This window comes from Canis lupus, chromosome 20 (genome assembly GCF_003254725.2).
Source record: "Canis lupus dingo isolate Sandy chromosome 20, ASM325472v2, whole genome shotgun sequence".
NCBI classification, from domain to species: Eukaryota; Metazoa; Chordata; class Mammalia; order Carnivora; family Canidae; genus Canis; species Canis lupus.
The window spans coordinates 38,530,344-38,554,536 of record NC_064262.1 but is presented as its reverse complement, the minus strand read 5'-3'; the positions used below and the strand labels follow the sequence as shown (position 1 = coordinate 38,554,536).

Below are 24,193 nucleotides of genomic sequence, written 5' to 3'. Positions count from 1 at the left end.
TTAGAAACTCTTCCTTGTGTCTGACCTCAATCCTTCCTGCTCCAATTTAGACCTGTTCCCTCTAGTTCTGTCCTACATGTTACTCTTTATGCCATTCTGTCTAGCATCAAGCTGCCTACTTTTGGTAACTGTTGTTAGGCCCCACTCTTTTTGTTCCTTAAGCTAATAAAGCTACATTTGCTCTTTGGTCAATTGTGGGACTTAGGCACTCACTTGCTGGTAACAAGTAATATGACAAGGAATAGCAGAGTCAGGCTCTAAAAGATTATTTCCAACCAATGCCAGTATAAAATGCAAGTATATTTTCTGTCATTCTTCATTCAAAGTGAAGTCCTGGAATGTTGTTTTTCCATGGTTGGTATGTCATGGTGAAGTCCCTGACAAACAACAAGGCATCATTTGCATAGTACTTGATAGAAGGCAGATTACTCTTTTACAGATCTTACTCCTGTATGTTGACAATAGCCTTGTGAAGTAGGCAGAACAGGAATGATCATCCACATTTTGTGGAAGAAAAAAGGTAAAAGTAGTCAAAATCATCTCCCCAAACTAGAAAGAAATAGAGGAGAATGTTTAATTGGTGATAGAAACAATGATTTCTGTTTCATTTTAAAAACTCACCTCAAGGAAATAAATTTAAAAGAAGAGTGCCTGGCTGGCTCAGTTGGAAGAGCATGTGACTCATGATCTCAGGATCTTGGGTCAAGCCCCATGTTGGATGTAGAGATTACTAAAAAAAAAAAAAAAAAAAAGTAAAAAACCTACCTCAAGGCCTAAGGCATATCCTTTGTTTCATTGTTTGCATGGATAATGCCAAGATCAGCAGAGCTGTCAGCTACTCATACCACCCATGTGCAGACAGGGAGCTGCCCCTGATAGTGTTGCCTGCAACTGCCTGTCTTCCAGGAATATGGGACTACATCTTTATGGCAGTATTCGGAAAGGGGGCCAAGTTAAATCTGGTCTGCCTTATCTATACCCAAGGACAGTTAGCCAAGGGCAACCTAAAATGCCAGTGCAACATTGGGGTAAGGAAGATTAGAAAACAAGGTCTTTTCACTTTATATATTAATTAATTTTCTGATCAGGTGAAGTGTATGTATGGCTGATTTCTCCTGTGGACTCCTTGCTTCCTTTCTTAATGAGGATGAAGAGCCTTTCTTAGTGGTTTAGGTACCTTCTTCAGCTTATTGAGTTGTGTGTGTGGTTACTTCCACCCCAAGGAAAAGAAGGAGCATTGTTGACTGCTGATTCTTTATGCCATCTACACAGTTGTTTCCAAAAGTATTTAATTTAAGTCAAATGAATTTTCTCATCTTATAGATTTGGCCTGGTGGGAAAATAAGACCTGGACAAAGAAGAAAGTGTTCTAGTGCCACAGAGAAATCCAGGGTCTTCCTCTGGGAGGATGACACTTTATTTTGCTTCTCTCTTTCAGGATTGCATAAGCTTGGGTTCAGGAGAGCCAAATAGGAGTTCCTACCACTCCTTTGTCCTCTACCACAGTAATAGTCCTCGCTGGGGAGAAATTATCAAATTGCCCATCCCCATTGACCGGTTCCGGGGCTCCCACCTGCGCTTCGAGTTCAGACATTGTTCCAGTGAGTGAGACTTCTCTCCACATTCCTTGGAGGATATGAATGTTCTATTGTCTCAGAGCTCTTTCCTCAGAAAGAGAATTCAGAGGGTTCTTATTATTGGGACAAGAAAATGAGGAGTTCTGAATAAATGGGTCCTCAAAGATGGGATGTCATCAGAGGCTGTTGTTGAGATGGTTATTCAAAACGTGGCGCCTGGTACTGGCCCTTCCTAGTGTCTGACCCAGACACTGAATAATTACCAGTGTCATTCTCCTTTGGGTATTTCCTTTCTACATATTAAACTGCTTCTTAAAGAGCCTCTGGTTTATCAAGCCCAGCAATCTAGTTTCTATTTGGGTCTAGGTAGCCTGTGTACCTTGGGATATAAATGGAAATTCAGTCCAGTACATCAGTCCTGCAGTCAGGTAGCTACCTAATTAATGAAAGCAAGGGAAGAAAAAGTAAGGAACGTAGGTGATAAGCACCAGGGTAATTTCTGTTAAAAAGCAGAGTGAGGGGTAAAAACAACTAACACTTAGCTCTGGTTGCAGCAAAGGACAAAGGGGAAAAGAAACTCTTTGGCTTTGCATTCTCACCCCTGATGCGGGATGATGGCACCACTCTCTCAGATGACATCCATGAGCTCTATGTGTACAAGGTATGGAGCCTGGCTGTCTTTTACCTCAACCCTCACACCCCTAAGACAACTCTCACACATAGTTCTCAGCTAGGTGGTTTTCAGTGGGCAGGACAAAGGATCCAGGGTAATGCCCTGGTGGATGACAGCAGGACAACTGTGGGCAGGCTTTTGTTTTCCAGCCACAGTGGCCTTCCTTCCACAAATAATGTCAGCAGTCCCTTTGTTTCCCACCTCCCACTTCACAAGTAATAGAAATCTGTTACCAACTCCTCTGTGCCATTGTGGCCTTGGCTCAAACATTCAGAGACCTGCCATTTGAGATCGTGGTTCTGTCAGCTGTTGCAACACAGCTGCCACCCAAAGTTGCCTGCACACCAGGTGGAAGCCACCTGCCCCAACATGTTCTCTTTAAAAGGCATGTGAGCCATTCTGGGAGTTTCCAAACAGAAATCACTCTTCTAAGAGGACCTGAGGCCCAAGATCTAGTCTCAGGAAGATGAGAGCAAACATCAACATCAAAAAATCTCCTGCAACCTGATTTTTAAACATGGCATGGTTCAGAAAACATTCTTTGTTCTCTACCTTTGCCTGTAGTGTGATGAGAATAGTACCTTTAACAACCATGCTCTGTACCTGGGCTTGCCCTGCTGCAAAGAGGACTACAATGGCTGCCCTAACATCCCCTCCAGCCTCATCTTCCAGCGCAGCACCAAAGAGTCTTTCTTCATTTCCACGCAGCTCTCCTCCACCAAACTCACCCAGAATGGTAGGTGATGGGATCTGCAGGGTACTGCCCTCCCTGTCCTCACTGGCTGGTTTCATATTGCTGATGCATACTAAGGGAGACAGAAATTCATTGCTTTTTCATGCCACAATGAGGGCATTCTTTTCACCTGAAGTTGGAGGAACCACTTGGCAATAACAGCCTTTAAGATTTCCCGTGGTTTTAGCAGCTCTGGAGTATACCTCTAGACTTCATGGATGTGCCTTTGGCCTTAACGTCAGCACTAAAGAGATTTGTTTTAATGCTTGTGGCTATTTCTCTTCCTCTATATTCCGCCTGTCCTTGGCAGGGAGAGACTGGGTTTTGCTTGCCCTTGGCATAGTCAGTGTTCACCATCTTTTGCACTTGCTTTTTAGTGGACCTCCTCGCTCTGCTGAAATGGAAGGCTTTTCCAGACCGGATCATGGACATCCTAGGGCGACTGCGGCATGTCAGTGGGGAAGAAATTGTTAAGGTATGGCTTTCTGAAATTCATACATGCTGCCTGAGCAAGAATCTGGGCAGAAGGTCTTTACTTCCCCTTGATTTCTACCAGTACCCCTCTAAGACCACTTCTTGAAATATAATCAGATGAGTAGAAATAAAGTTGTTTTTCCTTTTTGTTACTGTTGTTAGCTTCCCTTTTTAGAGGTATCACATTGGGCTTATACCTCTTAGAAACTATATTTAGAAAAAAAGAAACTATATTTAGGTTATAAATTCTATTTTCTGACTTATTTTTCTTCCTAGAAAGCAAAACAATAATTAGAGGGTAGTGGTCAAACCATCCTCTCAGAAACACACCCAGTGCTTTGTGTTGTCTCCTCTCCTTCCTTAGGTCTCTCTTATTTTCCTTATTTGTAACCCTTTAACCACAAACCTAGCCTGAAGTTTTTTCTGACTCTACTCATTTGATTATATAGGAGAACTCAAAATACTCTCCATTAACCTAGAGCTTCTGATTTTGCCCAGTCTCTCAGTCTATACCAGGGATCCTTCCCTACTCCCTGCCTCAACTGCTTTCTCCAGGTACCTTTGTGACATTTCCCATCTAATGACCTGAGCAGACTGACAACAATACTACCAGTCCTCAGTTGTCTTCCATAAGGGCTTCTCTGCATTGTACAAAGTGTTTGCCCACCTGGTTTTAGCACAAGAAAACCCCGAAGTACCTCCTGATGCTGTAAGCCCTGCAGGTGGATTCTACACGATGAACTGAACTCTGCTGAGGAAAATGGAGGTGCTTTTGATGATCAGCAAGAGCAGTGGAATGTAGGATAGAGACTAAATCTCAGGAAGGCACCTTGTCCATCAATGAGCATTCTTAGTTCTGTCATTGTAATTACCAAATCAACACAGATATCCTGCCAATACTTTATTTTACAGCTCCATTGACTCAGTAATATACATGATGTCTCCCAATGAGAAACAGTTTTAAAGTCTGTATACCTCTGTGTATTTTTATAAAGTCTTGTCTGAATTTTGTTTTCATCAATTAATCAGAGTATCATCGATTTTTAAAAACTTTTTTTTTATTTATGATAGAGAGAGAGAGGCAGAAACAAAGAACTCTTAAACAAGCTAATACTAGTTTTGTTTTGTTTAGAGAGGGAGGGAGAGAGGGAAGGAGGGAGGAAGGGAGAGAGAGAATCTTAAGCAGGCTCCAAGCCCAGCACAGACCCTGACGTGGGCTCAGTCTTACAACCCTGAGATCATGACCTGAGCTGAAATCAAGAGTTGGGTGTTTAGGGGCACCTGGGTGGCTCAGATGGTTGAACATCTGCCTTCAACTTAGGTCATGATCCTAGGGTCCTGGAATCAAGCCCCATGTCAGGCTCCCTGCTCAGTGGGGAGCCTGCTTCTATCTCTCCTTCTGCCCTTCCTTGCTCATGCTCTCTCTCTCTCTCTCTCTGTACTCTCTCTCTCAAATAAATAAAATCTTTAAAAAAAAAAAGTTGAGCGCTTAATCAACTAAGCCACCCAGGTGCTCCTGCTAATACTAGTTTTTGAAACTAAAAATCAGTTTATCTTCAGGGCATTTTTTTCTTCTAAATATTAAAAATATTAATTAGTAAACAAAAATGTATTTAAAAACTCTGTAATCTTTTTAAGGCTGAGTTGTTTTATTCCTGATAAGAGAATATCCTATCAGCATATATGGTTTTAGCATCAATAATTGATTTCAAGCCACCAGAAGAGTATGAAAAGAATCTGCTAGAATTAAAAAAAATTTGTTTTGACTTTTTTTAGAATATTTCAAGCATACACAAAAGTAAAATAGTATAAAGAACCCTATGTGTACCTATCACCTAGATGATCAACAATCATCCTGTGGCCAGTCCTGCCCATCAGCACCCCTATCCACACCTACCACATTAGACATTGCTATAAAATAAACTGTAAACATAGTATCATTCAATTGCCTTTTGACTGACAGAATGTTAGATTTGACTTTTAAAGACTGCAAATATCCGTGAGTATTCATCCTTTCCATGGATTTTGCATCTCAGAAAGAAAAAGGCATATGTTAGAAATAAAACAAAACATAACAAAACCAAAATGGTGCTTCCAGATCTTTTACCCTTGTTGATAGCCCTCATCAGCAGCTTCCTCTCTTCTCCCAGAATACTGATTTCTAGACCAAAACATGGTTTCTGTACTTAAGACCTACTTGCCACACCCTTGTTCAAGTGTCCTCTATTGAGTTAGGCTACAGTAGACAGTAAGGAACTCCTGCACTCTCTGGGGTCCTGGGAAAGTGAGCTCTTTTTCTCAAAATTAATTTGGCATCAGAATCACTTACAATTGTCTTTGTTTCAAAATTATAATCTACATGGATGTCCTGTGTTTTTTAGGTAACTGCTCTTAGAAGTTTAGCACTTACCCAGGAGAAAGAGCCTCTGAAAATCTCTCTCAGGACCCTTGGGCTGTGTGCAAACACCCTGAGTCCACCTAGTTATCCTTTAGCTAAGTAGACGTAGGATACTCATTTATTTTTAAACAGTGATTTGAGATCTTGGGAGATTTTTGAGTTTGTTTATTGGAAGATAAATTCATTGGTGTATGGTGTATGGAAGCTTGTACTAGGTCCTAACACTTGAGCCCCCTGATTTTTATGTTACAGTTTCTGCAAGACATCTTAGATACACTCTTTGTGATTTTGGATGATAATACAGAGAAATATGGCCTGTTGGTGTTTCAGTCTTTGGTAAGTTATCATCCTTCCTGACTTTCATTCTTATTAATTATTTCTGTCAAATGTTTTTAAAAATCCAAGGGAAACAATTTATAGAATGAGTCAACACAAGATACAGAAGTTTCTAGTTGAAAAGTGTCACCCAAGGAAGTCCACCCAACCAACTTACCAGGTAGATCCCTACAGTATCAGATTTGAAGAATTGAGCCTGGTCTGGTCCATGCCTCAACTTTGCAGTTCGTATACTTAGTCTCATCATTTTTGCAGAGCTGCCTAACCTCTGAAATAGAGACCTATAAAAACAGAATGCTCGGAGACTAATATAGGAAACCAGATGGCTTGTTCTTTCACCTACACAGGAGGATATAACCACCAAGAAAAGCAGAGACTCACCTGCTCTGGTCTGAGCATCACACTGTCTCCCTGTGTGCAGTTGTTTGGAAACTGGAGTCTCCAAAGGTTGCTTAGTGAGAATGGGCAGTGATTTGAATGTTCTGTGCATTTAGCTTAATATATCCAGTTCCATAGGAGTGCTGTCCATTCAAAGGGAACCACATACTCTAAGTCTACTTGATAGATGAGAAGAAGTGAGAGTTAAAATGACACTTGCATAGCTTGCCCCTTTGACTTTTCTTCTTCCTTGTTCTCCTGGCCTGCCAGCCCCATTTCTGAAGATCACAGCCTCTCATAGGCTGAGCTAGCTCAGAGGAAAAAAAAAATTTTTTTCCCTCTCTTTTCTAAGTTTTTTGAAACACCTTAGTATTTATGCCACCTTACATAGGTACTGTTTTGCTTTTTCCAAATCTGTATTGCACCACCCAACATTATTGAGAAGAGAGAGACTTATAGTAATACTAGAACAGACAGATAAGCCCCAAGTCTGAATTCAGAGATTGGGGGCCATAGGAATAAAAGAGACAAGACAGAAATACAGACCCAGAATAGAAATCTTACATTCCCATGGGGAACACTAGAGAAAATACCGACAGTATGTCATTCTTTAGAGAAACATGAGTTCTGTTTTCTGCTGGAGAGAAGTCCAAGGCCTTCAGTGAACCCTGGTACCCTTCATGTCCTCCAGGTATTCATCATCAACCTGCTCAGAGACATTAAGTATTTCCACTTCCGGCCTGTAATGGACACATACATCCAGAAGCACTTTGCTGGAGCCCTGGCATACAAGTAAGTTCATTTAGCATTAGGACTTGTGTTTGGATAGAAGGACAAGCTTAAAAAAAGCTCAGTGACAACCACCATTCATTCATCTGACCTTTTTTTAAATTAATTTTTTTCTAATTGTGGTAAAATATATATACTATAAAATATTCTATTTTTAAGTGTACATAGTGCACATAGAATATAAAATATCTATTTTAAAGTATATAGCTTAGTGACATTGAGTATGTTCACATTGTTGTACAACAGCCATCTCCAGAACTTTTTTCATCTTCCAAAACTGAAACTCTGTACCAATTAAATATTAACTCTCCATCACCTCTCCCCCTGCCCCTGGGCAGCCACCATTATATTTTCTATCTCTGAATGTGCCTATTCTGGATACCTCATGTCAATTGAATAATACAATACTTACCTATTCGTATCTGGCTTATTTCACTTACCGCAATGTCTTCAAGGTTCATTCATGTTGTAGCATGTGTCAGAATTTCCTTCCTTTTAATGTCTGAATAATGTTCCACTGTGCATATATACCACATTTTGTTTATCCACTTACCCATTGATAAATAACTTGGGTTGCTCTTGCCTTTTGGTTGTGAATAATGCTGCTGTGAACATGGGTATACAAATATATCTTCAAGACCCTGCTTTCATTTCTTTTGGACATATACCAGGAGTGGGATCATGAGTTTGTTAGTTAGATAGTTCTATTTTTTTAATTTTTTGAGGAATGACCATACTAGTTTCCACAGTGGCCACATCATTTTTACATACCCACTAACAGTGTTCACGGGTTCCAGTTTCTCCACATCCTCAAGCCCAGACTTGTTATTTTCTATTGGGTTTTTTGGGAAGAGTGGGGGTTTTATAGTAAACACCCTTAATTGGTGTGAAGTAGTATATCATTGTGATTTTAATTTGCATTTCTCTAATGATTAATGTTGCTTAGCATCTCTTCATGTATTTATTGTGTATCTTCTTTGGAGAAAAAATTTATTCAAGTCCTTTGCCCAGTTCTTAAGCAGGTTGGTTTTTTATTGTTGAGTTTTAGGAATTCTTTATGTAATCTAAGTATTAACCCCTTGTCAGGTACACAGTTTGTAAATATTTTCTCCCATTGCATTTCTTTCTCTTGGTTTTGTTGTATCTTTTGATGTACAAAAGTTTTCAATTTTGATATAGTCCAGTTTATCTATTTTTTCTTCTGTTTCCTGTGCTTTTGATGATACGCCCAAGAAATCATTGCTAAATCTAATGTCATAAAGCTTTTCCCCTATGTTTTTGTCTACAAATTTAATTTATAGTTTTAGATCTTACATTTAGGTCTTTGACCCACTCTGAGTTAATTTTTGTTTATTGTGTTACATAAGAATCCAGCTTCATTCTTTTGTACATAGATATCTAGTTTTCCTAATATAATTGTTGAAAAGATGATCCTTTCCCCATTGGATGGTCTTAGCACCCTTGTTGAAAATCATTTGACTGTCTCTGTGAGGAGTTATTTCTGGGCTATTTATTCTATTGATGTGTATGCCTGTCTTTATGCCAGTACCATGCTGTTTTGGTTACTGTAGCTCTATAGTAAGTTCTGAAATCAGGAAATATGAGTCCTCTAACTTTGTTCTTTTTCAAGATTGTTTTGGCTATTTGGGGAGCCTTGAGATTCCATATGAACTTCAGAATGAATTTTTTTATTTCTGCAAAAATTGCTATTGGGATTTTGATACAGATTGTGTTGTATCTGTAGATCATTTTGGGTCGTGTTGACATATTAATAGTATTTAGTCTTTCAATCAATGAACATGAATGTCTTTCCATTTATTAATATTTTCTTTAATTTCTATCAACAACATTTTATAGTTTTCAAAGTACAATTCTACAGGTCTTTCACCTCTTTGGTTAAGTTGGCCCTAAGTAGTTTATTCTTTTTGATGCTACTATAAATGGATTTTTTCCCATAATTTCCTTTTTCCTTTTTTGAAGTGCTCATTGTAAGTGTATAGAAATGCAAAGGACTTTTGTATATTAATTTTATATCCTGTAATTTTGCTGAATTCATTTATTAGTTCTAAAAGGTTTTTTGTGGAATCTTCAGTTTTTTTCTATATATAACACCAAGTCAGCTGCAAAGATAACTTTGTTTCTCCCTTTCCAGTTTGGATGCCTTTTATTACTTTTTCTTGCTTAACTGTTGTTCTTCCAGTACTATGTTGAATAGAAATGGCAAAAGCAGGCATCCTTGCCTAATTCCTAATCTTAGAGAAACAACTTTCTTTCACTGTTGAGTAGGGTATTAGCTATGTATGGTCTTTGAGCTGACATTTTAAACCATAGTTTGCTACATACTTGTCATACTTTTCCTTCTAGGAAATGATGGCAAAGCTACTAAAAGTAAGTCTTGCTTTTTTCATGAGAAACGTGAATAGGTAAATATAGCACCCACAAATAAATGTCAAAGAAATAAAAAGTTGATAAAAAATATAAATAGTTAACATGGGAAACAGGTTATTTAGAACGATTGAAGCAATTTTTTAAAAAGCCATCACTTTCTTCTGTGGAATTACCACAAGTTTTGTAAATATAAGTAAAACCCAAGGTAACAAGACTGTGGAGTTACTGGTACTCTGGTGCTTTGATGTCAGTCTGTAGGGCAGACACTATGCTGTGCTTTAAGCATCATCATCTCATTAGTATTCACAATAACTTTGAAGTGTACTATTGATTTCTCTGTATTTTAAATAAAGAAAATGGCACAAAGAGATCAAATAACTTGCCCAAGGATACAGAGCTAGAAATTGATAGGCCACAGATGTGAACCCTGCTGTCTGACCAAGGCCTGTATTTGACTTCTGTGCTCTATTGCCACATAAAGGAGCAGGCCTTCTGATCTTGTCATCTCCTTTCACTCAGGTTACTTGGGCCTAAGGAAATAAAATATATAGGATAAAGGTGAAGCAAGGAGGAGCATACAGGACTATATACCTTTATCTGTGTCTACTATTTACTAGTAATTGTTGTATGTTCCGGAGACATAGCAATTTTAGACAAAATAAAAATACATGTAAAATCCGGGATTTGGGGTAATTTCTTATAATCAAAGAATAAATGTGTGTCAGGGAGAGTGAGAAAGAATGATTATAATTGCTAATTAAAATGTAGCACCTCTGTGGAGGAAGTAGGCTGTCTGAGTGAGATATGTTGTCTGGTCTCAGATGATCTGGAGATTCCACAGCCTAATGGATCCATCATTACATTCTGGCTCATCAGCAGGATATTATTCCTGTGTGGCTAATTCTGGGCTGCAAAAATTTCAAGCTGCATTGCTTTTGAATTAAAGTGGGGTTTCTGGAACTGTTCTCTTTCCCAGGGAGCTCATCCGCTGTTTGAAGTGGTACATGGACTGCTCAGCAGAACTGATTCGACAGGACCATATTCAGGAAGCCATGCGGGTAATGTACTAAGCTCACTGTACATAAAGGGACCACCCCTGCAGTTGTTTGTCAGTAATCTCAATGGTTTATAGTGTGCAGGACAAGCAGACATCCTAGTACACTAGTGTGCTTTCAGGAATGCTGTTGACCACATAACTCCCCTTTCCTCACCTTGGTTTTGCCCCAGAAGATCTTTATTCTGGATAATGTTATCTTAAGGCAGGCAGGATGGATGATGTGCATGTAGCTCCTGGCCATCCTGCCTATCTAGTTTTTGTCAACAGCATCCGTCTCTGCTTCTGCTGGCCAAAGCATCATATCTCCTTCTAAATGTTGATGGCAACATTGATTAGAACTGATCTTCCAACAATTTCCCTTGTTCAGTGGTAACTAAACATTGTAGAACTGTTTTAAATAAAAAGACCTAAGTGTGGGGGGATCCCTGGGTGGCGCAGCGGTTTGGCGCCTGCCTTTGGCCCAGGGCGCGATCCTGGAGACCCGGGATCGAATCCCACATCGGGCTCTCGGTGCATGGAGCCTGCTTCTCCCTCTGCCTGTGTCTCTGCCTCTCTCTCTCTCTCTCTCTCTGTGACTATCATAAATAAATAAAAATTTAAAAAAAAAATTAAAAAAAAAAAAAGACCTAAGTGTGGATGCACTATCTATGGATGTGTTGAGAAGAAGATAATCTTAAAACCTTGACCTTTGGAGGAACCCAGGGTAACCCCTGGCAGTGCTCCTCTATGGACAGGTTCCATGATAAGGCAGCCCTTTGCATTTCTGGGCAGCTCCAGTTTTCAGGGTACTGAAATCCTCATTGCAAGTTAACTTTCTGGTAACTTCTTTTTATGGTACTGCTTCTACTGTAATGAACCACCTATGAGACTGTTGATCCCTTTTTTGCTCAACAGTTCTCCAGATAACTATTTAAAGAAAGCCGCCATAACCTCTGGGAACTCACAGCGAGTCCGTGCTTTCTCCCTTTTGGCCCCTACGTTTTCTTGTTCTTGAGTTACTTTTTTTTTTTCATTTGCTTTTTAACTATGTCTTTCCCACCCTTTCCAGTTAGCAATAAAAGAAGGGCAACAAAGTTCTGTTTTTTCTCTGTCCTCTTTTAATTTCACATCATCTGCTCTAAGTACTACTGGGCCTGTGATTTTGCTGTTCTTATCCACATGGTAACAGGTGAGACAGGTGTTTCCCCAAGCATCATCAGACTGAAGAGGCAGAGTCATAGGTCTGTGTTCCCTTGCCTCTTCTCTGTACATTCTGTAAAACTCTAAGGCCACAAGTATTATTTCTGTGCTCCTTCAAATAATACGTATCTACAAAGCAGTCAGCATCTATCGTGGGTGTTAGGATGCAAAGAGGAGTAAGATAAGCCTTTCCCCTTGAAGAAAACATTCCCAGTGAAGCATGCATGAAGCACAGATGTAGAGCAGTGTTCTGAGTTTGATGTGGGGGCAGGGCCTGAGTTCTGTTCTTCTCTTAACCCAGTACCTGTCAGATGCCTCATAGATATTTGAGGGGATAAAAATTGAGTTAAATGCAAGATATTCTATGTGAGTCTCAAAATTAATTGCTCAGGATACTGAAGCAAACACAGAAGTTGTTCTCCTAAGAATAATTCATTCAGTCATCCAGTCACTCAGTGTTGCTTGATACCTGCCATGTGTCAAACACTGTAGTAGTCACTGGGGATTCAGCAGGGGCCCAAGCAGAAAAGGCTAGGCCTTCATAGCACTTCCATTCAAGTGGAGGAGAGACAGACATGTAACACAGATAAATACACAAAGTCCGTGAAAAAAAACTTGATGAATACTATGAAGGGAATAAACGGGATCATAGGATAGACTAGCTGGAGAGGAAGGTTTACTTCAGACATTTTAGGAAAAGCTTCTCTGAGGAGGTAACCTCTGGACTTAAATCAATGTTCAGAGTAGGAGGATGAGCATTCCAAACAAGAAACAGCATGTTTAAAACCCTCTTTAGGGGGTGCCTGGATGGCTTAGTTGGTTAAGCTTCCTACTCTTGATTTCAGCTCAAGTCATGATCTGTATCAGGCTATGCACTGGGCATGGAGACTGCTTAAGTTTCTCTCTCTGGTCTCAAAACAAAACAAAAACAAACAAAAACAAAAACAAAACCCTGGGAAGCTTGAGTTTTCAAGCAACCAAAAAGTGGCTGATAATGACCAAAGCAAGGGATTTCAAATGATAAATTTGATGTGAGAGGTAACAGAAGGGAAAAACTGAGGCTGGTTCCAAGGAGTCTAGCTAGATCAGCTAGGTTGATCTCAGGGTTACCTCAGGAGATGTACCTCAGGATATCAGGTTTGGGTGAAGAGAAAGAGGAGTTCCCTTTGGGGGAGCACTTTTTTGAGGTACTTTCATATTTATTCTCATCATTTCAAGCTTGTTTGACTGGCATCTCATACTAATCTATACCATATTAAGGTTCTATCAGGTCATTTCCCCTTCATCAAATTTTTTTTTAAAAAGTTCATTTATTTGTTCATGAGAGATGCAGAGAGAGAGAGAGAGAGAGAGGCAGAGACATAAGCAGAGGGAGAAGCAGGCTCCACACAGGGAGCCCCATGTGGGACTCGATCCCAGGCCTCCAGGACCATTCCTTGGGCCAAAGGCAGGTGCTAAACCTCTGAGCCACCCAGGGATCCCCCCCTTCATCAAATTTTAGTTGATAAATCCTCTTGACTAAATCAGTAAGTCCATATCCAATCCTCTTTTCATCCTTCATGTATACACATTGTTCTGGTCTGGCAACTCTCCTTTCGGTGTGATAAAGTGTGGACCAGGAAACCTGTTCTTCATTACTCTTGATTCAATACATGTTGCCACCCATACCCCATGTCTTCCTTTCACTTTCAAAGTCATGACCTTTCTAAGAAAGTTTGACCACTAAGGAAAGTGAAAACAAAGAGTCCTTGATTTTCTTACTCGGTTGTTTGTTCCCTTGTGAATGGCCTGTAGGAGATATCTTTGGTGGGTTTGAGGATGGTATTTGGCAACATTCTAAAAAGATAGCACACTTTTCATTGCTGAGCTGCATCAGGTCCTCCAGGCATCAGGAAAGAGCAAGCACAGTGGATCTTCTTGTGATAGAGGGTTATAATAATTCTTAGGATCGCTTTTCCCTTCAGGTTTATTAACTTAAGTAGAATTTGACAGAGCAAACTCTTCACCCACAGTTTAAGTGTCCATTGTCTCCACACAGGGTTAGGAGCACCCTAGAACTTTACATAAATCTCATAGGCTCCACCACTCATGCTCAGGAAGTGCAAGAAATTCTGCTGTTTAGTTCTGTCTTTTACTGTGAAACTAGTGGATGTTTCAAGCCATTCAATACTTTTCTTGTGTTAGCTGTTTCAAACTGAAAGAAGAAAAAATGGTCATTTTTCTTTTTAAAATTAGAGTATGTAGCACAGATTTTCCTGGTTCTTTCCAGACCACCATTAAAAGGCTACAGAAACAGAGGCTGTAGCATTTATGCTGATAAGGCCACACACTGTAACTTTTTTCTACTGGTACAAGGTTTGGAAGATGCATTTTTCTGACCTAGCCATTCTGCAATGCCAACTGAATTCTATCTGGGCCACAAAACAAAGTGTGTTTTGTTTTGTTTTGTTTTTTGTTTTTGTTTTTTTGTTTGTTTGTTTGTTTTGCCAAACCTTATACATGCATAGGTCATGAAAGGTAGCTTAAGAATTATTTCCTACTATATATTTTAAGTAGCTGAACTCCATTTGTTTCATTCTTGGATAAGTTTCTCTAGTGTCTCTGCCTTTCCAGTATCTGGAAAATCTGTGGCATTTCTTTGATGAGAATGCAGAGTCTTAGATTTTCAATCTGTTCTTTTAAAAGATAATTACTGTGCTCATAAGCATGGGCCAAGCTGCAGGGACTCCTCAGAGTGAGATTCTGCTCCTAAAACATGTTATGAGAGCTTCATCTTCTGCAGTGGTCAAAAATTGGGTATGGAATGTGTCCTGGTTTGGAAGAGGATAGAGAGTGAATGTGTCAGTTCTGCCTGGGGCTGTGCAACCTGGGGTAAGTTTTCTCTAGACTTGATCCCCAGTGAGAAGGCTGGCACTGTATCAGGCCCTAGCTATATCTCAAAGGTGCAGAAGTCTCCTTAATTCCTTCTTGGAACAAATTCAAGAGAAGTTAAATCATTGCTTTTGAAGCCTCCTATTTCCAAACCTGAAAAAAAATGCAAAGAAACTTAATTTTCTTTTGATCCTGTATGTTCTTGAATTCAACTGCTCCCATAACAGTCTGTGGTTCCTCATTTCCAGAACCACAAAAAGAGTTGTGAAACAATTTGGTGATTCTCTCAGTAAGAAGTCAGCTTCTGTTCAGTGCCCATTTGGGCTTTTGAGGAAAAGTTAAAAAAAAAAAAAAAAGTGCTTGTCTCCACAGTTGAAATTGTCCATCACCTGATTTTGGTGTAGAATTTACTGTTACTTTGCCCTTGATGCCCTACTGTGTTAGTTCTGGCTATCTGTAACACCTCTCTATCCCCTCCAGGCCCTGGAGTACCTTTTCAAGTTTATTGTGCAGTCAAGGATCCTGTATTCCCGAGCCACCTGTGGGATGGAGGAGGAGCAGTTCCGGTCCAGCATCCAAGAACTTTTCCAGTCCATCCGCTTTGTGCTCAGTCTGGACAGCAGAAACTCGGAAACACTTCTTTTCACTCAGGTCTTTGAGCTGCAGGGATGTTTTGCTGCTGAGTTCTTGTCTGCCTTCCCTGTTTGTTTCTTTGTCCTCTGGCTTCTAGAGTTGCAGAAGCACTGCCAGACTCCTGAGGTTTGGGTGAGAGGTGATTTGCAAGGAAATACCTAATAGAACAAAACGCTACTTTTACTTCAAAGCCAGTTCTGCCCCAGCTGCCAAATATAAAACAGCCCAGTGACTTTATGGTAGAGAAGAAGCACAACTTATTCTCAGAAGCCCTCTTTGCACCACATTTATTTAGTTACCATAATATTTGTCATTTATGAACATCTTATTTAGAGGGAATGGTCAGAATGTATAGAGAATTTTGTTTCCTAGTCACTCTATTAATTTAAAGAAACTTAAAAAAATAAACTTTAGATTAGTACTTATCCACTCCAGAAGTTAAGAGTAAAATAGGCAGACATAACTAGAAAACTTCAGTTAAGAATTAAGATTAAATTTTATTAGAAATATCAGTGTGGGAAGAAAATTTACTTCCTTATATTACAAATCTCCAGTCAGCTGTTACCTTTTCCAGGGAGCCTCACCCTAGAAAGGATCAAGGATATTGTTTATTACATACCCTATCACAAGGGGGTTATTTTCTCTTATAAATAAATGTCAGAATTTTATCTAATAGATGCATTTCTTTGATTTTTTTTTTGAAGCCAATTACTACTCAAAACCTATCAGCAATGATCACTCTCCCGTCCATTCATTCAGTTGCTACCAGGACTGTCATGAGTGCAAATGTATGTTTAAATGCCTCCTTTAAGATTAGAATAGTCTGCTTTTTGTTTTCCATTTGACCGTATGTTGCCCCTGATGCCAATTGCCTTTAAGCCCCTTGGACCAAAGAACATGTGAGCAACTGCAAGCTAGACTTTATAAAAGAGTGGGAATTCCCTAAGGTTTCTAGTGTCTCTATAAGAAAAGGTCATTCCATGGCCTCCCTTGTGAAACACCTCACACAATGCATCCTCCTCCTCCTATCTGTCCTCCTGCCCATCTGTTCAAACCAAGAAGGGCCCAGGACACCTACTTTTCCCCTCAGCATACAGAGATATGAGGTGTTCAGAGGTAGCTAGCCGAGCAAGGCAGATATGCTTTCTCAGAACTTAGCAATGCCTTGTACTCAGTGGCATGTCCCTATCACATCAGGAGAGTTCAGATCTAGTCTCAGCTTAGACCTGCTTCTTTGGTGTCAGGCTCATGTTTTATGAGTTTCAGAATTCTCAGCAAGTCTGTGTTTCAGTCAGATTATATGTCTTTTCTTTGACTACTAGGAGATGTTAGGATGCCAATGTCCTTCTGTCCCAGTGCATAAGTATAGGAAAGCTCGCCATTTAAGAAAACATTTACGGTTTGTTGTGGATTATGAAAGGCCTGTTTTTCCCACTTTGTCTTTTGTATCTAACTGCTTATGATAATAGGTTTTTGTGCTTGTTCTAATTGCTGCAAAAAAAAAATCTCTTTGATATCCCAAGGAGTTATAAATCTGTAGATAGAATTCATCTAAGTTCTGTCCTTAGGTCTGGCCTGAATACAGACTACAGTATGATAACCAGCCTGTTTCCCCATGGCATAAATTTTCACTTACTGTAAGCAAGTATCTACTGCCTGCTGAAGCAGTTAAGGAAAGCAGCCCCACCCCACTCCCCATCACTACCTGCCACGTGAGAGGAATGCACCCTCACTTTCTGATCTCACAGTGACACTCCATTCCCCTTTGTGGATTCTGGGTTAATTGTGTAAGAGGACTGAGAAGTAGGAAAGCCTCTTTTGTGTTGCTTCCACATAGAAGAAGGAGAACCAGTATTTATCAAAGACCAGTGAGGTGCTGGGCACTCTGCTGGAAACTAACTTAATGCACTTAATTTTTTTTCGTGCCAATACCAGGAGATAAGTGATAGCATCATTCTCATTTTATAGATGAGAAAAACAGAGAAATAGGCAGTAACTCCCCCAAGATTATGTGACAGATATGTAGTAAAGCTGAGATTTGAACTCATGTCTGTTTAATTCCAATACCTGTTTTCTTTTTCCTATACTACACTGCCTCTGAAAGGCTCTGGAACTATTATCAGATTGTCCTGAAGAGGCCACTTCATGGGTCTACCAGAGCTGAGATCCATGAAGAGAAATCTCCAAATACAAACACTCCCGTCTGGGCCACCTAGGTTGCCAGACTGTATGCCAGCATCACCCCCAGTCTTCAAGAGTTCACAGCTGACTAAATCCACACATTCTCCAACCTTGTGGATTTATACTTGCCACTGCCAAGCATCACATGAAGGACATGATTTACAAAGTCGTCAGATTTTATATATTCAAGTCAATGTCCCTATCCTGGGAAAATGGTTCAGTTTTCAGAGCTAGATTGCTGGCTACAGGGCTGTGAGCAGAGCTCAGCTCATGCTGCTTGGTGGTGCTCAGCTCTCTCCACCGTATTTTCTTTGAGCAATTCCCGGCTTGAATTTGAGACCAAAATTAGAAAGTTGAGAGTTTGACCATAGAGACAGACAAAAAATTTAAATCCATTTTGTGAGCAAAACAGCTATGGCTATTAAACCATATTGAGCTGATTTCTTTTTATATTCCCTTCTCCTGCCAGCAAATGTATTGGCAAATTATGAAAGCTTCAAGTGGCCTGGGCCCCAGCAAATTTTCTTGTTTTATTTTCCTTTCTGCTCCTGTGTTCCATGCCCCAAGAGTGCTGTAGGGGATGTGTGGAGTTAAAGGCCCTGGAGGAGCCTCCATGAGGCAGGGGTGCTGCAATGCATTTTCAGCCTCTCACCCCTGGGTATGATTGTCTGATCACATGAGTTAGACACCTTACTCTGTGCTAACCACAGCCTCACTTGCTTCTGCAGGCTGCACTCCTTAATTCCTTCCCAACCATCTTTGATGAGCTGCTGCAGATGTTCACCGTGCAGGAGGTGGCAGAGTTTGTCAGAGGGACTCTAGGGAGCATGCCCAGCACTGTGCACATTGGACAGTCAATGGATGTGGTGAAGCTACAGTCCATCGCCAGAACTGTGGATAGCCGCCTGTTTTCTTTCTCAGGTAAATCACGTTGGGATGAGAGTCAGAATCACCTTTCCTCCTTTCCAGGGTGTTATCAAGTTGTAACCAAAGGATTGGTTTTATCAGCCATTATGCAAGAAGCCTGTGGCCCTAAAAATGCAGAGTATTTGAGGAACTATGTTAGATAATGCAGCCAAGATGTAGGCCTACTGCCTCACTCATGATTTATCCTTAAGAACCCACAGCCTGGGCCATGCCCATGGGATGGCCTGCAGAGCAATTTCCAGGCTCACAAGTCTACAGCTGCCAAGCATAGGGCCTGCCACACCTCTAGCAGGTTGGGAAAGCAGAAGGAAAGGAGGGGGAACAAGAGTGAAGGGTATAGCCCAAAGGGATAAGAGTAAGTTAAGGATAGAGGACGTATCAGATATTAAACTGATAAGAACAGATACTACACATGGCCAACATGCACATGAGAAAATGCTCCGCATCACTGGCCATCAGGGAAATACAAATCAAAACCACAATGAGATACCACCTCACACCAGTGAGAATGGGGAAAATTAACAAGGCAGGAAACCACAAATGTTGGAGAGGATGCGGAGAAAAGGGAACCCTCTTACACTGTTGGTGGGAATGTGGACTGGTGCAGCCACTCTGGAAAACTGTGTGGAGGTTCCTCAAACAGTTAAAAATAGACCTGCCCTATGACCCAGCAATTGCACTATTGGGGATTTACCCCAAAGATACAGATGCAGTGAAACGCCGGGACACCTACACCCCAATGTTTACAGCAGCAATGTCCACAATAGCCAAACTGTGGAAGGAGCCTCAGTGTCCATCGAAAGATGAATGGATAAAGAAGATGTGGTTTATGTATACAATGGAATATTACTCAGACATTAGAAATGACAAATACCCACCATTTGCTTCAACGTGGATGGAACTGGAGGGTATTGTGCTGAGTGAAGTAAGTCGGTCGGAGAAGGACGAGCATTGTATGGTCTCATTCATTAGGGGAATGTAAATGATAGTGAGGGGGAATATAAGGGAAGGGAGAAGAAATGTGTGGGAAATGTCAGAGAGGGAGACGGAACGTGGAGACTCCTAACTCTGAGAGATGAACTAGGGGTGGTAGAAGGGGAGGAGGGCGGGGGATGTGGGTGAAGGGGTAACGGGCACTGGGGGTTATTCTGTGTGTTGGTAGATTGAACACCAATAAAAAATAAATTTAAAAAAAATGACAAATACCATTTTCTTCAACGTGGATGGAACTGGAGGGTATTGTGCTGAGTGAAGTAAGTCAATTGGAGAAGGACAAACAGTATATGTCCTCATTCATTTGGGGAATATAAATAATAGTGAAAGGGAATAGAAGGGAAGGGAGAAGAAATGTGTGGGAAATATCAGAAAGGGAGACAGAACATAAAGACTCCTAACTCTGGGAAACGAACTAGGGGTGGTGGAAGGGGAGGAGGGCGGGGGGTGGGGGTGAATGGGTGATGGGCACTGAGGGGGGCACTTGACGGGATGAGCACTGGGTGTTATTCTATATGTTGGCAAATTGAACACCAATAAAAATAAATTTATTATTAAAAAAAAGAGTAAGTTAAGGAAATTAGAGAGACACTGAAAGGGAGCCCTGATGACCCACTGTGTTTACTTTGTTCCTTGTCTCAGATAGATTCCTTTCCAGTCTTTGAAAGAACCTCTAAGGATTAGACAAAGAAATAAACAGTAAGCCCTCCACACCCCAAGAGCTCACGGCAGCCTAACAAATAATAAACAGCCCAGACTTCCCTTCAGAAAGAACCTCTGGATTCATACCTTAAACTACATTTAGCATTATCAGCCTGGCAGTAGTACCAAGTGCTCAATGGCCAAATGTTAATTAAGATCAATATGAGCCTTAGCCTTTAAATGGAATATCACAGTCATAGGATAAACTTCTGTGTTACAAAAATAAATCTCAAACAGTAACGAAACACTTGTTATTAGAATTTTTTTTAATATTTCATGAGAGACACACAGAGAGAGAGGCAAGCTCCACTCAGGGAGCCCGATGCGGGACTCCATCCTGGGACTCCAGGATCATGCCCTGGGCTGAAGGCAGGTGCTCAACCACTGAGCCACCCAGGTGTCTCTAGAATTTTTACCTTTAGAATTTTTGGTAGTAAAAATCTTTGACTTTTAAAATATAAGAACAATAATTTCTCAACCAAATGCTACACAATTGCAATACTAAATAAATGTTCCCTTTAACTTAATTCTGCTAGTGTATTATTCATGGCAAAGCTGACACTAAGAAAGTTAGCTTTTCTCTACCAATAACTATTTATAGTAAACACTTCTCCCTTCACCACTTCATGGGCTGGAGATTTTTAGCACTGGTTTGTATGCATTGACACGGAGGCCACTGCATACGTTCAAGCTTTGTGCACTGCTTAAAGAACGTGGGAAGGGGGACAGCAAAGTGCCCTCACTGACATCCTTTATTTCTAACATTTTTGCACGTACTTACTCCTTCCCATAATCACTTAACAACAACCGTTCTAAACTTTATGTGACAGTAGAACTTTGTAGTTGGATTTTGAGATGACAGGCCACCACCAGATTTTCATTTGCATCTCTGTTTCATTGAATGTTTGAGTTGCAGCATCTCCCTTGAAGCGAGATTTTTACCAGTGTTGTCTTTTAGGCAACACTTAAAAGTCTTCTCAGAGCACATCAGTTTGGTCTCTTCTTCAGCAGGTTCTGGCAAGAAACTATTGTTTTCTCTGCAGGTAGTTATTGGTTGTTATAAATTCTTCTCTGTTGGTATTTTGGCCTGCAGAATGTATTATGAATTCCTCTTTTGTCCAACCATCATTTTAAACATAAAATAGCTGTCATTCATTTTATTTGAATATATTCTAAGTATTTGACAAGACAGCCCCAAATCTCTTGTAAGTCATGTAATTGGTCTCTGGCTGAAAAAAACAATTCTTTCTGAATTTTGTCTGGAACACTTAATTATGGTCAGACGTGAACAATAAATCCAAAATGCCCTGGCTTGTTTGTTGTTATTATTGGTAATCTGACTACATCATGTTGGCCAGATAGGAGAGTACCTGCAGAGTCACACAGTCACTGACCACATAGGAGTGCAGAGCACCAGAAATGTTCACACTTGTATTTCACTTTGTCTTCTCATCACACCTGTGAAGTAAATGCAGAAAAGGCCATTAGTACCTCATCATACAGATGGGAAAAAGCAAGCCTATAGGAGGAATGAACCTGCCTAAGGTTCCTTAGGGTGAGTTAATAAAGGAATTTGAACGAGGATTCAGCCTTCCTGACAGTTCTAAATATAGTCATCTCCTGATGAAAATGTTGTTCAGGTAACATTAAGGAGAAAAGCATTAGCATTAGCTCATTATCAAAGGTTTAGGACAAAACAAAGTCCTGCTACTATTCTACTCATTGCTCTGAACATGCCAGACCTGTCCCCTGAGCCATTAGGAGATAGACCTAATGGCTGCCACCAAGTTAATGCTCATGCCAGGCCACCTAGCCAGAGCGTCATAAAAAACGACCATTTATAATCCGTATCAAGTCTGCAGGTCCAATCAGTAGAGTTCACAGAACTAGGTGTGTCATGTAAATGGAATTTTCACTGTAAGCTATGCTTTTAATTTGAAATCTAGTCATTTAAGAGATTTTGTTTGGAAGTAGCCTAATGTTCATCCTGCACAAAATGCCATAGACATTGAGGCTTAAAATGAGAAAGAAGGAAAGAGAGATGGAAAGACAATGCTGTGGGATGTCTTCGTAATGTCCAGAAGTGGTCTTTTACGCCCTCAGAAGGGAAGGAGTGACCTCCAGCTTGGCACCAGTTTTAGCCCCACCTGTTTTAAGACCATTTAAGACCCCCAGTGTCACTGGCTTCCAGAGGTAGCTAGTTCTCTGAAGGGCTGCTTCACCCTTGTGTTTTCTCTCTCAGAATCCCGCCGCATCCTGCTTCCCGTGGTTCTCCATCACATTCACCTTCACCTGAGGCAGCAGAAAGAGCTGCTCATCTGCTCAGGGATTCTCGGCAGCATCTTCTCCATCGTCAAGACCAGCTCTCTGGTAGTGGCCCCACATCTGCTCCACCCCCCTCTCCCCATCAGCTCTGCCCCAGTCTTGTATTACTTTAGCCAGACACAAAGCAACAAACATCACTTTGTACATTCCTCAGAGAAGCTTTCATCAGTGAGAGGAAGGTGCCCAAGTGAATGGAGGCCTGTGTATGCCCAGCAGGCTTCTTCACACAGCAGCTTTGCTTTTTGAAAAAGTTGCGTTTCCATAAATCCACCCAGAAATGTAGTTATCTTTAACACCAGAAAGCCGAATCCTGTGCCATGTTCTATTTCTATCAAAAGGTATTAATCCTGTGTTCCTGGGAGTATTCTGAGGATACTCAGGCACAAGCACAGGGAGGTAGGCCCAGGCTGAGAGGCAGCTTGCTCATTCAGACTTTTCTGTCAGCTTCCTAGCAGCTTGATTCCACCCATATGGCATTCCTATACCATGCCAGATGAGGTCAGGATGTACGAGAGATAATTGTTGCCCGCAGGAGCTCTGAGCCTCATGGATGGGAGAATTGCACTTTAAAGATGAGGTTGCAACTAGTAATGCTTTTGTCTATTTTCTTTCCTCTTTACTTTTTATTTTAAAAAGAGTTCTGTGGTGGGAGGGGAGGGAAGGAAGGAAAGACATGTATTAGGCATGAATAAGGGTAGGAATCTATTTTAATGATATTTATTTTATACATATTATAGTAGAAGAAATGCATATTAGAGAAAGTTTGTAAACTAGGGAAGTATAAAGAGAGAAATCAAGAACAAGAATGAGTTTTTTATTACAACATTGTACTAAGCTGAAATAAAGTTTCTGGAGAATAAAATTTCAACCACATTTAAAATGAAGGCCAGAAGCCAGGTGATAAGAATGTACAAGGTTAGGCTATCCATGTAGAGCAGGAGAAGTCCTGAAAGAAAAGAGCGTGATTGCTTTGAGCAGGATTAGGGACCCAATAGGGTGCTCTGGTTCTAGACTTAAAGTGCCATCTGGTGTCAGGGGCCTCACTTGGCAGAGTGCCTACGGTGGTTGTAGTGGCCCTATTGTTTGCTCTTGGCTCCAGGCAAGGCTTGGCAGCTCTCCTTCCCACTGGGCCTCAGAGAGGCAACTCTAGACACATAAGGTCTTTTAGCAGCCCAAGGTCAGACTTGAGGAGGTTGGAGGCTTATTGCTAAAGGAAGGAGAGAAATTAAAGGGAGAAAATAAAGGACGGGAGAGGAATGGAAGAGGAATGGAAACAGGTAAAAGCCTGAAGGGAATGGTCTGGTTCTATTTGTGGGGCTAGAGAGTTGGGTGCAATTAGTAGCTTACAACTAGTCAGACATCACACTGTTACTCCAAATCAGAGTGTTACAGTCACTTCAGCAGATGAGAAAGAGGACTTTGGCCCCAGGAGCTCCTCACATTTTTCATGTGGACTAGGGCACAATATAATTACATTGAATGAATGGGTTGGGGTGGAATTTAAGCTCCATGAGAGTAGCAATACTATCTTTGTTGTTTACCTCTGTATACTCAGGTTCACAAATGGTGACTGGCACAT

General features: G+C 40.7%; 1 protein-coding gene across 16 annotated transcripts in view; it reads left to right on the top strand.

Annotated features, from left to right (window-relative positions):
* Positions 1–24,193, top strand: part of DOCK3 (dedicator of cytokinesis 3) — a 508,844-nt gene that overhangs the window by 416,514 nt on the left and 68,137 nt on the right. For all 16 annotated transcript variants that reach the window (XM_035702455.2, XM_035702450.2, XM_025456001.3 and 13 more), the window contains 10 exons: positions 1,439–1,601; positions 2,132–2,238; positions 2,815–2,986; positions 3,361–3,458; positions 6,108–6,191; positions 7,261–7,361; positions 10,723–10,804; positions 15,334–15,504; positions 18,396–18,588; positions 22,532–22,659. In XM_035702455.2, coding sequence (XP_035558348.2) covers positions 1,439–1,601; positions 2,132–2,238; positions 2,815–2,986; positions 3,361–3,458; positions 6,108–6,191; positions 7,261–7,361; positions 10,723–10,804; positions 15,334–15,504; positions 18,396–18,588; positions 22,532–22,659 — 1,299 coding nt within the window. The remainder of the gene's footprint in view (positions 1–1,438; positions 1,602–2,131; positions 2,239–2,814; positions 2,987–3,360; positions 3,459–6,107; positions 6,192–7,260; positions 7,362–10,722; positions 10,805–15,333; positions 15,505–18,395; positions 18,589–22,531; positions 22,660–24,193) is intronic.